The 14,601-nt window shown below is 35.3% G+C and overlaps 1 protein-coding gene and 1 long non-coding RNA gene across 3 annotated transcripts in view; both read right to left on the minus strand.

Moving 5' to 3' along the window:
• The window catches only part of LOC125667745 (macrophage mannose receptor 1-like), a 59,360-nt gene extending 45,101 nt beyond the window's left edge, over positions 1-14,259 (minus strand). For both annotated transcript variants that reach the window (XM_056139991.1, XM_056139990.1), the window contains exons 1-13: positions 14,133-14,259; positions 13,692-13,794; positions 12,966-13,081; positions 12,698-12,827; positions 12,214-12,296; positions 9,769-9,897; positions 7,593-7,700; positions 4,653-4,811; positions 3,953-4,035; positions 3,240-3,387; positions 1,887-1,928; positions 1,297-1,467; positions 688-804 (exon numbers count right to left, since the gene is read on the minus strand). In XM_056139991.1, the coding sequence (XP_055995966.1) occupies positions 688-804; positions 1,297-1,467; positions 1,887-1,928; positions 3,240-3,387; positions 3,953-4,035; positions 4,653-4,811; positions 7,593-7,700; positions 9,769-9,897; positions 12,214-12,296; positions 12,698-12,827; positions 12,966-13,081; positions 13,692-13,774 (1,369 nt within the window). In that variant the 5' untranslated portion in view covers positions 13,775-13,794; positions 14,133-14,259. The remainder of the gene's footprint in view (positions 1-687; positions 805-1,296; positions 1,468-1,886; positions 1,929-3,239; positions 3,388-3,952; positions 4,036-4,652; positions 4,812-7,592; positions 7,701-9,768; positions 9,898-12,213; positions 12,297-12,697; positions 12,828-12,965; positions 13,082-13,691; positions 13,795-14,132) is intronic.
• The window catches only part of LOC130046849 (uncharacterized), a 107,803-nt gene that overhangs the window by 71,771 nt on the left and 21,431 nt on the right, over positions 1-14,601 (minus strand). The window lies entirely within an intron of this gene.

Raw genomic sequence — 14,601 nt, forward strand, 5'->3', positions numbered from 1 at the left:
ACATATGAAATATGATAGCACTATTTCGACCGACAGGACAAGAACAATATGCTCATACATGTATGTTCACAGTCTTTAGTAAAAGGGCATAATAAAACTGTGAATCCAGAGCTTATGAACATTTGCATTTACAATTGAAATACTGTGGTCCTGTAATCTTGAAAAAAATTTGTTTCCATTAATTTCCTGTATATTTTCATATCAAATTTTGATCTCCTATTATGGTTTCACTACACCTCTGGGGCCCCTGAATTGAACAAACTTGAATTCACACTATTTGAAGAACCTTTCATTATCATATAATGGCCCTCATGTTGTTCTCAAAACGAAGATTTTCAAAGATGTTACTCTATACATTCCCATATAAACTTTGATCTCCTATAGTGGCCCCTGGATCCCAGTCTTTAATTATGAAAATGTTTAAAACTTGCTGGTCAGTAAGACCAGTGGTCCATCTGTCCCAATAATGACTTCTGAAGGAACTGTAGATGTTGAATTCAACATATAAGAATAGGTCTGATTAGTTCTCATAGAAGCATTTGATTGGATGACCTTAGGTCACCAAAATGAATACTGACATGACCCTATACAGAATGTCTGTAAATTTGATCAAGTTCATCATCATTGCAATTATGAAGCGATCACGTATTGTTCATTGTACATTAAGACTACTGACGTTAAACTTACCATTTCCCCAGTGGAGGTAAGCAACAGGAGAGTTATCTGTCCAGGAAAACCTCCCCTCCCCTGCTCTGTCATTTATACCGATCCACAGTGCCACAGAGTTCATGTTGTGGATCTTCCCTACAAAAATCATTTAAAATTCACAACAGTGTAATCTTTTCTATTGGTTTTCTTCATCTACTGAGTGGATTCAGATACCTCACCAAATATACAGTAAAACACAGTTATAATGAACCTCTAGGGCCAGCGAAAAACAGTTTGTTATAACCAAACTTTGTTATATCTAATAAGATTTTCATTACTTTTATCTTACAGGGGAATAAAGATTATTTTGCAATAAGTGTGGATTCATTGTAAGGGAGTCTTACTGTACTCAGAGAGATTTCATTCAACAACAAGAGCTAGCACTGCAAAACACGATCATGCAATACATGTATATTCAGTAAAACCCCTGCTAGACATGAACACACCTACTAACTGTTCTACTCGAGATTCAATGCTGGTGAGGTTGCCTGGTCAATGACCACTATTCATCTACCTGAGACGTAGAACTGTGCCTCTCGAGATTCAGTGCTGGTGAGGTTTCCTGGTCAATGACTACTATTCACCTACCTGAGACGTAGAACTGTTCCTCTCGAGATTCAATGCTGGCGAGGTCTCCACCATTATTTTGACAGATTTCTCTGGCATCCATCCAGTCAAGCTGTTTGTCAAAAAACTGATAGCAGTTGTTAGAATTTGGATCCTCCTCCCAGTTCAAACCACAGCGGACACTTATGGGCACTGTAATGGTTAAACATTTTGTAGCCGGCACTTATGGGCATGATCCCCTATTGTGACCCCACCCTATTTCCAGGGACCACGATTTTAACAAACTTGAATCTGCACTATGTCAGGAGGCCTTCATGTGAATTTCAACTTTTCTGGCCCAGTGGTTCTTGAGAAGATTTTTAAATGACCCCATCCTATTTTTGCCTGTTTGTGATTATCTCACCTTTGAATATGGAAAGGTCCTTTATTTGAAAAAACTTGAATCCCCTTCACCCAATTATGATTTACAAATACTCATGTGAGCTAAAAAAACTCATTTTTATGTCCTGCATATCAAAATAAATATTATAGGGTAATACAAATAAATTCTATTGTACTGTTAAAATGTATAGCTTGAATCCCAACCAATCTAAAGAGGATACATTACATACTGGCTGGCGTAGTAGATACAGTCACTGGAAGTTGAGCGTTACCTGAAATCAGTATAAATACATAAAGTTAGTATAAATACATTCATGTTTGAAAGTCAGTTTAAATACATTCATGTTTGAAAGTCAGTATAAATACATTCATGTTCAAAACTTCTCAGCAAAATCAAGATGTAGCCCGAAAGAATACAATTTTAAGGATATAGGATACCCAAAAGAATTTGATACAGAATTTTGCAAAACATTTTGTAAATGTTTTAATATTGTTATTAAAAAACCCATTTTTACCAAAAATGAGTTTTTGCATTAATCATCAGTCTTTACATGAAAATTCAATGGAAAAACATCACCCAAATACTTGAAATCCTTCAAAAACATTTTATTGGTGCATTTCATGCATTAATGACCGATTTACATTGTTTGATCAAATGATAGAAAATCCCACGTAAACACAGCAAATCCCTACAACATCTAATCCATCCAAAAGTCAACATCTAATCCATCCAAAAGTCAACATCTAATCCATCTAAAAGTCAACATCTAATCCATCCAAAAGTCAACATCTAATCCATCCAAAAGTCAACATCTAATCCATCCAAAAGTACATCTAATCCATCCAAAAGTACAACATCTAATCCATCCAAAAGTCAACATCTAATCCATCCAAAACCTACAACATCTAATCCATCCAAAAGTCAACATCTAATCCATCCAAAAGTCAACATCTAATCCATCCAAAAGTCAACATCTAATCCATCCAAAAGTCTTGTAAACACAGCAAATCCCTACAACATCTAATCCATCCAAAAGTCTTGTAAACACAGCAAATCCCTACAACATCTAATCCATCCAAAAGTCTTGTAAACACAGCAAATCCCTACAACATCTAATCCATCCAAAAGTCTTGGGTATCCTATGACCTTAAAATCAGTTTGAAAGGTTAAACAGAACCTGAAATCAATATTTAATGAATGAACAAATTGTATGTTTGAATGACATACACAAAAGGTCTGGATAAGCAGAGCATTAGTAGTTACTTTCAGGCTTACTGGCTGGTCTGAATAAGTGGAGTTTTAGTAACTTAATTTCAGACTTGCTGGGTGATCTGAATAAGTGGAGTTTTAGTATTTCATACTTACTGGCCGATCTGAATAAGTGGAGTTTTTAAGTAATTACTTTCAGACTTACTGGCTGGTCTGAATAAGTGGAGTTTTAGTATTTCAGACTTACTGGCTGGTCTGAATAAGTGGAGTTTTAGTATTTCAGACTTACTGGCTGGTCTGAATAAGTGGAGTTTTAGTATTTCAGACTTACTGGCTGGTCTGAATAAGTGGAGTTTTAGTATTTCAGACTTACTGGCTGGTTTCTGGCATATGAACCTGACAGCTGTAGAACATATACGATCATTCCACTTTCCTTGATGGTTTTGAAAATTCATCTCCACACAATTTTCGGTTAGCAGGTTGTTTGGTTCATGAGGAGCCCAATTAAAATATTTACTGCCCTGTATACAGAATTTCAAAATATGTGTACACAGTAAAAACAAATTACAATTAGTTTACCCTGGTGTTCATACAAGTTGATGGATGTGATATTTGATAAGAGACTGAGAGCAAAATCAAACATGTAGTTTGTGAAATCCATAATTAGTTACTGTAATATTAAGAAATGAAATACTGTATAAGCAGAATATCTGATGAAGATTTAATTTTGGCATTATTAGCGAAGGTGTTGAGATCGCTAAAATTCAATATCACTAACAATTTATTCCACATCGTAGGTAATAGTTTTTCTTGGAATAATAAAGTTGCTAAAATTAGCTCTCGCTAAATTTAAATACCCACTTTTATGGGAAAATCGCTAAATTTGTGTCTTGCTAAAATTCCACTCATATGGTAAGTAACTTTTATTTTCATTTTATAAGTTTTGTATACATTGCACATGGTTTTAATTCAGTTTTGAATGCAGTAAATTTGGTGGAGTAAAGACACATGATTTAACAAAACTTCCATAAATTTAATGGAGGCCAGGGAAAGCAAATGATACAATTTCTCCATGATGTTACAGACCTGGTTTCCATCTAACCATTGCCATGAGCTTTCTCGTGTTCGGTCATTTAGCCCAATCCAGTACTCTTTTCCATGGGACTGCCCTGAAAGGAATAAATTTAGCCTTATCTGAAAATCCGCACCACAACTTTTCATTTCATTTATGATTGAATAGGTAATTTCACTTATGACTGGATAATTTACTGAGTACAAATGACTCACAGTAAATCACTCATGACTGGATAGGTAATTTACTGTCAGAGTACAAATGACATTAAAAAGGATCATTTACTGAGTACAAATAACATTAAAATGGATAATTTACTGAGTACAAATGATATCAAAATGGATCATTTACTGAGAACAAATGACATTAAAAGGGATCATTTACTGAGTACAAATGACATTAAAAGGGATCATTTACTGAGTACAAATGACATTAAAAGGGATCATTTACTGAGTACAAATGACATTAAAATGGATCATTTACTGAGAACAAATGACATTAAAATGGATAATTTACTGAGAACAAATGACATTAAAAGGGATCATTTACCGAGTACAAATGACATTAAAAGGGATCATTTACCGAGTACAAATGACATTAAAATGGATAATTTACTGAGTACAAATGATATTATAATGGATAATTTACTGAGAACAAATGACATTAAAAGGGATCATTTACTGAGTACAAATGACATTAAAATGGATAATTTACTGAGTACAAATGACATATCGGCTGCCGAGTTTATGGTGACAAGGTCTGCGGTGGCATCCTGACACGCAATACGAGCTTTTAGCCAGGGTAATCTGGTATCGTTAAACTGGTAGCAATTTCCTCGGTAGAGTATCCAGTGTCCGTCACACTTGAACTGGGCTGTAACAGAAAATGGAAGTTTAGACTTTGTTCATTTTTACTACACTATCTTTGTATATCCTCTATTAGATTTACAATTCAAATTGAAATTCAATATTGACTAGTTATCAGTCAATTGTTGTTTTAAAGTTTTGCTTTTTAGTTGAAATTTGAAAATTCAATTTTTGACAAACATATCAAGGTTAAATATATGTAAAGCATTTCATTTTAAACTACCAGCAAAGTCAACATGGCATATAAACACTTTAAATTGCTAGTCACTAAAAACATCAATGTTTTACATAATTATTAGGCATTTTCACCTTACTGTATGTGTAAAAACTTCTCAATATTGTTCTGTTTGATCATTATTCTTCAGCCGCTCTACAGTTGTCACCCTTACAGCCATTAAGGCTATTATGATAATGATATATCCCCCAGTCACCCCCGATGGAGACCATACATAACAACCTTGTTATCACGAATAAAGATCACACACAATGATCAATTTCATAAATCCTATCAAATGTAGGGCAAACACGAAGACCTGGACATACTAGATATGGGATAGGGTGGATAGGAGAAGTAAGCACCCCCTGTTGACCGATCATACCCACCATGAGCCCTACATCTAGATCAGGTACCAACCATGAGCCCTACATCTAGATCAGGTACCAACCATGAGCCCTACATCTAGATCAGGTACCAACCATGAGCCCTACATCTAGATCAGGTACCAACCATGAGCCCTACATCTAGATCAGGTACCAACCATGAGCCCTACATCTAGATCAGGTACCAACCATGAGCCCTACATCTAGATCAGGTACCAACCATGAGCCCTACATCTAGATCAGGTACCAACCATGAACCCTACATCTAGATCAAGTAAAGGGAGCAATCTGTAGTTAAAATCAATGTGGGGAAAATACTGGCTCAATAATTTGGTATGAAACACATCAGAAAGCATACAACACAGCAATAGTTTGTATTTGCAAATCAGATCACTAAAACAACCACAGGTTTTGTGAAATTTTGACTTTAAACAAGACTGCTGAAACTCCTGTAACATCAACGGAATATTGCATCATAAATATTGAAAGTTTGATGGAGAGACTGAAGTCATCTAATTTGTCATAAAGCTGAGCTATGTCTTAACCTTAACAACTCTATGACAATTATTTCAAGTTAATGCTCCTGACATTTGGTGATTTCTAAAAATGTAAAAACAGAGAATTGAGACTAATTTAGTCATAAAGACAAGGGATTATCTGGAATGGGATCATAGACCTTGGACCTTCAAACTTTATGCCAAGATCAAAGTCATCTATAAATCTCAGAATTCGGCCTTTTTGTACTTTTTTTTTTTTTACTGTATAGTGACATCTAGTGAGTATCCTCTGACACAAATAATTTCTCCATGTTACTTCGAATTACAGTCGGGCTTGCATTAATTTTTTTTAATTCATATTCCTACTAAGCATAAACTATAAGTCTCATAGAAACATGAACTTTCACTAATTTCATCTATGAAAAAAAGGTGCTTGAAAAACAGTTTTAACCAAAGGGATCAGACCCTGTATAGTAGTTATTGCCCCTGAAATCTTTGGTTTCTTTGTTTAAGCTTAAAACTTTTGCACCGCTATATTCACAAAGACATTGGTCCATTTCTCATTAAACCCTGTGAATTTTGACCTTGAAAAATAGGTCAAAGTCAAAGTATCAAGAAAATAAAATGTATCCACAAACTACCTTTCAAAATAAATAAAAAAGAAAATAATGTGTAGCACATGTTTCAGGACCTTAATAAAAAAAAGTTCTTTGCTCCATAGCATAAACCTTTAACCCCTTATCAGCACCAATTATGTCCCTTTTGATACCTTATAATGTATAAACTTATATATCATTGACTTTATCCAAAACAATTACTTATGGCTTTGACCTCTGGTATTTTTTACCTTTTACCTTTAATATGAGTTTGACTTCGAAGTCATGTATAATATCAATGCTTATACAATTTTTAAATACAAATTCAACATTTTTTACCTTAACCTTGAAGTCAAACTTCAATGTTATATTTCCTCTCTAAAACATCAAATAAGAAGGTGTAAAGATCTGCTAGCTGTCATTGTTCAGAAGCAATATCAAAATTAATAATTAGGGTTATTAAGTAAATAATGATTGTCTCCCTCCAATCAGATATTTAATTCAATTTTTTTTTTGGTACTCTGGGGAAAAGGGAGAGGACTTCAAAAATTAAAAATTACGAGAATTGCAAAAATCTATGGGAATTTCTTATTATCTCATATTTGATATCAGTTGACATTGAAAAATTAGGAAGATTTTCACAAACATTTTTTACAAGGGAAAATATCTACTAATTTCTTCAAGTCTTTAGATGGAAAAAAGTGGGGCTTTTTTAATCAGACTCCTCATAAGCATCATGACCCCAAGTGTTATGCTTATTTTGAGGTATTAGTTAATACAATGAATGCGAGATTCCCTCCCTTACATTAGATGTCTCCATACACTGTGTAGTCAGGCACAAGTTCGGTTTCTTACGTCTCGGTGTAGTAACTTACGTCTCGGTGTAGTAACTTATGTCTCGATGTAGTAACTTATGTCTCAGAGAAGTAACTTATGTCTCAGAGAAGTAACTTACGTCTCGGAGTAGTAACTTATGTCTCGGTGTAGTAACTTATGTCTCGATGTAGTAACTTATGTCTCGGAAAAGTAACTTACATCTCGGTGTAGTAACTTACGTCTCGGTGTAGTAACTTACGTCTCGGAGTAATAACTTACGTCTTGGTGTAGTAACTGTCTTGACCTGTCTTCCCATCGGAATCTGACAAACAAACGCCTTTTGTCTTACACAGTTTGTTGTGCGTCTCCAGGAACCATTTGCATCAGCTACACAGAAATTAAATCATAACTTGTTATCATAACAGGCATTTGTTAATAACAATCCAAATTTGAAACATGTTAAATTCTCTTTTCAAATTGGGTAAATGTAAACTTTTAAGTATTGTTATAGATGATGAAATGTCCAATATAATTACCAGTGTTATAAGATGTAGACACGCCCTATATAACTACCTGTGTTATAAGATAGAGACACGCCCTATATAACTACCTGTGTTATAAGATGTAGACACGTCCTATATAACTATCTGTGTTATAAGATAGAGACATGTCATATAACTACCAGTGTTATAAGATGTAGACACGCCCTATATAACTACCTGTGTTATAAGATAGAGACACGTCCTATATAACTACCTGTGTTATAAGATAGAGACATGTCCTATATAACTATCTGTGTTATAAGATAGAGACATGTCCTATATAACTACCTGTGTTATAAGATGTAGACACCCCCTATATAACTACCTGTGTTATAAGATGTAGACACGCCCTATATAACTACAGTGTTATAAGATAGAGACACGTCCTATATAACTATCTGTGTTATAAGATGTAGACATGTCCTATATAACTACCTGTGTTATAAGATGTAGACACACCCTATATAACTACCTGTGTTATAAGATAGAGACACGCCCTATATAACTACCTGTGTTATAAGATGTAGACACACCCTATATAACTACAGTGTTATAAGATAGAGACACGTCCTATATAACTACCTGTGTTATAAGATGTAGACACGTCCTATATAACTACCTGTGTTATAAGATGTAGACACACCCTATATAACTACCAGTGTTATAAGATGTAGACACACCCTATATAACTACCAGTGTTATAAGATGTAGACACGTCCTATATAACTACCTGTGTTATAAGATGTAGACACGCCCTATATAACTACCTGTGTTATAAGATGTAGACACGTCCTATATAACTACCTGTGTTATAAGATGTAGACACGCCCTATATAACTACCTGTGTTATAAGATGTAGACACACCCTATATAACTACCAGTGTTATAAGATGTAGACACGTCCTATATAACTACCTGTGTTATAAGATGTAGACACAACCTATATAACTACCTGTGTTATAAGATAGAGACACGTCCTATATAACTACCTGTGTTATAAGATAGAGACATGTCCTATATAACTACCTGTGTTATAAGATAGAGACATGTCCTATATAACTACCTGTGTTATAAGATGTACACACGCCCTATATAACTACCTGTGTTATAAGATGTAGACATGCCCTATATAACTACCTGTGTTATAAGATGTAGACATGCCCTATATAACTACCTGTGTTATAAGATGTAGACACGTCCTATATAACTACCAGTGTTATAAGATGTAGTCACACCCTATATAACTACCTGTGTTATAAGATGTAGACACGCCCTATATAACTACCTGTGTTATAAGATGTAGACACACCCTATATAACTACCTGTGTTATAAGATGTAGACACGCCCTATATAACTACCTGTGTTATAAGATGTAGACACACCCTATATAACTACAGTGTTATAAAATGTAGACATGCCCTATATAACTACCTGTGTTATAAGATGTAGACACACCCTATATAACTACAGACATGCCCTATATAACTACCTGTGTTATAAGATGTAGACACACCCTATATAACTACCTGTGTTATAAGAGAGAGACACGCCCTATATAACTACCTGTGTTATAAGATAGAGACATGTCCTATATAACTACCTGTGTTATAAGATGTAGACACGCCCTATATAACTACCTGTGTTATAAGATGTAGACACACCCTATATAACTACCTGTGTTATAAGATGTAGACACGCCCTATATAACTACCTGTGTTATAAGATGTAGACACACCCTATATAACTACCTGTGTTATAAGATGTAGACACGTCCTATATAACTACCTGTGTTATAAGATAAAGACATGCCCTATATAACTACCAGTGTTATAAGATGTAGACATGCCCTATATAACTAGACACGCCCTATATAACTATCAGTGTTATAAGATGTAGACACGTCCTACATTACCTGTGTTGATGTACCCACAGTCCGGGTGGTTAGGAGTGTTGGATTGGGCATGGTTACCCACCCAGTGTTGATAGTGCTGGGTATTCCCTCCATTGGTCCATATCCATGGCCCTCCTGTCTTGTTATTATCTGGTAAGAAATTAAATCTGGTTTACTACTGTAAAATTGCTAATCTACTGAGGCACTTTCTACTAATCAAACAATCTAAATACTAAACAGATCGAAAACTTTAAGACGAAATCATCATTATATACACAAATATACTTACATGTCATCATTTCTAAAGCCCTGAAATTTTTACCTAACAAGTCATTCTACCACTTTGTGCTTATTGCTTACATGAACTCATCTCAAGAAGAGGCAAAATTAAATCTAAAAAGATGAGCTTGTGAAACAATGATGTCCTCATATGGTAGCAGGGTAACTCGGGGACCACAAGAAAGGTCGTCTCACAAAGAATACATAGTGAAATATGAAAGCCCTATCACTAACCATTCAAAAGTCAGGTTTAAAGTTTTTCAAAAGTAAGTCAAACTCCAAGATGAAGGTCATGAGGTTAAGAATTTTGGTACCAAAAGAATTTGAGGTCTTGTCACAAAAAATACACATGTGAAATATGAAAGCCCTAGCACTAAGTGTTCAAATGTTATGGCCAAGATTAACATTTTTGTGGACAAACGGACAGACACATGGACAGACCAAAAACTATATGCCCTAGAATCTCCGGGTATGGAGGCATAAAAAGCTAAATTATGCATAAAATTGGTCCCATCCAATTGTGAAAAATTAAAGAAACAGCATCTTTCAAATATAATGTCAAAATTATTTATCTATGACCTGACAATTTTTAGTATGACTAGAACCTACTATATCCAACTGAAATTCTTTGTCATTACAGATTTTTCTGTTTGGTAACACCACTTGACTAACAATATGAAAGTGTATACCCACTAGGCAATGAGAACGGATTCTATAAAAGATAAGTTAGGGGCAGATCACTCTTCTGTATTACTCGTGTGCATGGTACATAACAAACACATTTATAACAAATGCATGCTTATTGTGGAGTGATATTTATTTCCCTACGAAGGAAAATAAACAAGAATTTTTTTCTCTCGATATAACAAAGTTTGGCTATAATGAACTGTTTTTCAACGGCCCTGGAGATTCGATATAACTGTGTTTTACTGTATCGGGATTCCATAATTTGGGACATTTGGGATTTAAAACCACTTTGACGTACATGTAACAATATTTCATTTAAATTTGTTCTCTTGAAAACAATTGATTTAAACCTAGTGACAATGTCATGTCACAGCTATGCATTTATATATACAGTAAAATATCTCTATCTTGAAGTCCGAGGGACCTCGAAAAAAAATTCGAGATATCCGGGGGTTCGAGATATCCAAAATCGATCTTGGATATTTTTTGAAGGAGGATATTTTATGCATAGTATGGGATTTGCATTATAAACAACAACCCTGTTGCATGTTTCTTATAGTTTAATATAAGTTGATGAATTAATATTGTGGAATTTCAATGACAAACATTTCGTTTTATATATATTAACATCCAATTGAATTCACAATGTGTTTCAAAATTAAGATGATCGTGCCTGTATGCTTACTTTAAGTTTACTGATGCCCAGGCTCGACTGGCATGTAGTTATTGCGTTGTAATGAAAGAAACTATCATGTAAGAAACAAAAAAGACGGATTTAAAAAAAAACAACTTTTAAATGTTCATTAAATAAATTTTCGTGTTTTCTCTGTACTAGTTTTAATGATGAAGCGTGTATTATTAAATGAATTATCGTTAATAAGAGCATTACCTTCAAGCGTACTTCGACGATTTTGTGCATTTATCTAACCCACATGTTAATGATATAGCGTGTGTCATTCAAAACACCATCCTTGGAATCGGGTGTGTTAGTTCATAATTGGCGGTGAACTTACGCCGTAATGTTGGAAGGCTTCACTAATCACCCAAGCTGTTGAACCATTTATGGCGAAATGGGTCTACTCGGAAAAAGCGAGTTTGGATTAGCGGTCATTAATTATAATTGATGTAGTCGCGGGTGTGAATGTGTGACTTAACGACGCCAGGTATGGTAAGCAGAGCGGAACATTGACTGCACTTCACGATAAACCAGGTGAATTTGGGGTATGGGACCTTGAAAATACTTCGACATAAGCGGAGTATTTGGGATTACAGTGTTCGAAATATCAGAAGTTTTTAAAATCATTTATATAGGGAAAACGGGCGGGACCGGCGGTCGACTTCGACTCAAGCGGGGTATTCAAGATAAACCATATTCGAGATACAGATATTTTACTGTACATGTATCTATTTCCTTAATATGTAAAACTAAGGGATTTTGTCACAACTCCCCTTTTGATTCCCCATTTTCAGATAGAAACCACCAAGCAAAAGGTTACGCACCAGTGAGCCCAATCCAGAAGGAGTCTATCCCCGCCTCTTGAAGTTCGTCCAGGTAGGAGTTGATAAAGGTGGTGAATGTTCGTCTGATCGTCACCAAATATAAAACAAACAGTTTCATTACACATCATTTCTAGAATAGACAGTGACAGGAATCATTTAAATTTGTGAGTGCCAATTTTCATGGATTGTGGAGATTTTATTTTTTGGTTGGGATGTAATGTTGTGGATATGATTTCTGTACATTGAGACATTGTGTAATTGTGTAGTTCAGTGTGGTTTGAAAGTGGGAAACGGGTACCCACGAAAATTGATTCCCCACGAAAATTAATTATTCAACAATATGTGTATCCAATGTATGATTGCAGTCTGCGATAATCTGATGACATAACTCTTGATAAGAATGATACTATAATACATATTTTATACCATTATATTAAAGTTTAGGAATACGATAAGCAAAAGAACACTGTCCGGATTATCTTACGAATAGAAGGAGACTAAGTTCCCTCCAGAGGCTTTACAGAAAGTGTTTGCCTGGAACCAGTTGTACTTAAACCGGATGTTGAATAAAAAGCAGAGTTTCTGGTGGGGCACCCATCCCGGCATACATACACCTGAAATAAACATAATATTAATACTGAATTACAAAAATTAGTCGCCCCCCCCCCCCCCCCCCCCCCCCATGATACATACACCTGAAATAACATAAACACCAAACTACAAAAACCAGCCCATGGTGTCTTGCCACATACCTTCCGGTCTCTTGCAGACAAACCCCTTCCTGACATGGCAGTTGTCTGTGGACCAGGCTTTGTGGTAGTCAGGTTGATTGTTGTTTACCCATACACACGTGTTGTTCAGCGCATTGCTGAGGAATAAGAATAAAGACAACACTCAGATATGGTCCATAAAATAATATATCATATTGTATTAAAGTGGCTTCCATATGTGTTTCTGATTGTTCTCATTAATTTAAACTTTTCCTAAAACTGTTTATTATTAAGTATTATTTGTATTGCAGGTATTTCCATAACTTCAAACAATGAGATGGTCATTAATTCCAAATACTCCCCATTACAACTTTTTAAGTAACATATTCCTACACAGTGCAGTCTGGGTCCTACACTTCTCTATGTACATTTGATGAGTCTACACAGTCCTTACTGCCTTATCAAACTCTGTGATGGGCTGCATGGTCAGCCTATTCACTTCTTCAGTAACAGTCAAATGACCTACTTCCTTATCAAAAACTGTGATGGGCCGGTCGACTACTCACCTCTTAGGTATACTGATCAAATAACCTACTTCCTTATCAAAAACTGTGATGGACCGGTCATCTACTTACCTCTTCAGTACTCGTCAAGTGACCTACTTCCTTATCAAACACTGTGATGGACAGGTCAGTTTAATCACCTCTTCAGTACAGGTCAAACGGCCTACCTCCTAATCAAACAATGATGGACGATCAGTCTACTCACGTCCTTAGTGATGGTGGGTGGCCATTAGCCCAGTACTGCAGACTAGGATTTGTTGTCAACATTGTCGCATCAACCACTGCCATGTGTTCCTATTAGTTGTGCCCTGTAAATCATAATACGAAATGAATTACTAAGTGATAACAATATACTGTATAGCGGTTTTTTCCCATGGGGTGATAAATTTGGCTTATTTTAATGGATAGATAGTTTTCTGTCAAAATTTTGCTTGCCACATATGCATCCCATTGCGACTTGAGTATTTGCAAGAGAGATAACTCTTCCTTGTACGCCAAAATTTATTCCACTATAATTATTAGCATACCTCTGAGCCAGCAAATTGTCAAATTTTAGACCTGCAGAAAAGCCCGCTATATAGTAACTAAACATTAATGTCCTAAGAAGTAAAAAAAAAAACCCAGAAAAGTTGTGTGTACAGCAGACCGTTTGCACACTGTGCAGTGATGTCCACATTGCACGTTTTGTGTTGACGGCAAAGTCGTGAATAGCCATTTGGTCTTGGTCACTGTCTATCTCCACTAATGACCCTCCAGCTCTCGAACACACTTGTCTACAAAGAAGACCCAAGACAATGTACTAATTAAGTGTACAAGACAATGTACTAATTAAGTGTACAAGACAATGTACTAATCAATTGTACAAGACACTGTAATATTAAGTGAACAAAATCATTTCCATTCCAGTCTTTTTTCCTGATGTATTTTGAATATTATCTTGATCTTGGTAACATAGAAATCTATGCTTGCACTAAACACAAAGTAAACAATATCTGAATTCAATATTCATCCCAGTAGGTTGCCATTGCATATCAGAACTATTGACATCACTAAGATAGGATAATTTTATAACATAGATGTGATTGTTCACAGTAAATTAATACGCACACTACACT

This window comes from Ostrea edulis, chromosome 6 (assembly GCF_947568905.1).
Source record: "Ostrea edulis chromosome 6, xbOstEdul1.1, whole genome shotgun sequence".
Lineage (NCBI taxonomy): Eukaryota > Metazoa > Mollusca > Bivalvia > Ostreida > Ostreidae > Ostrea > Ostrea edulis.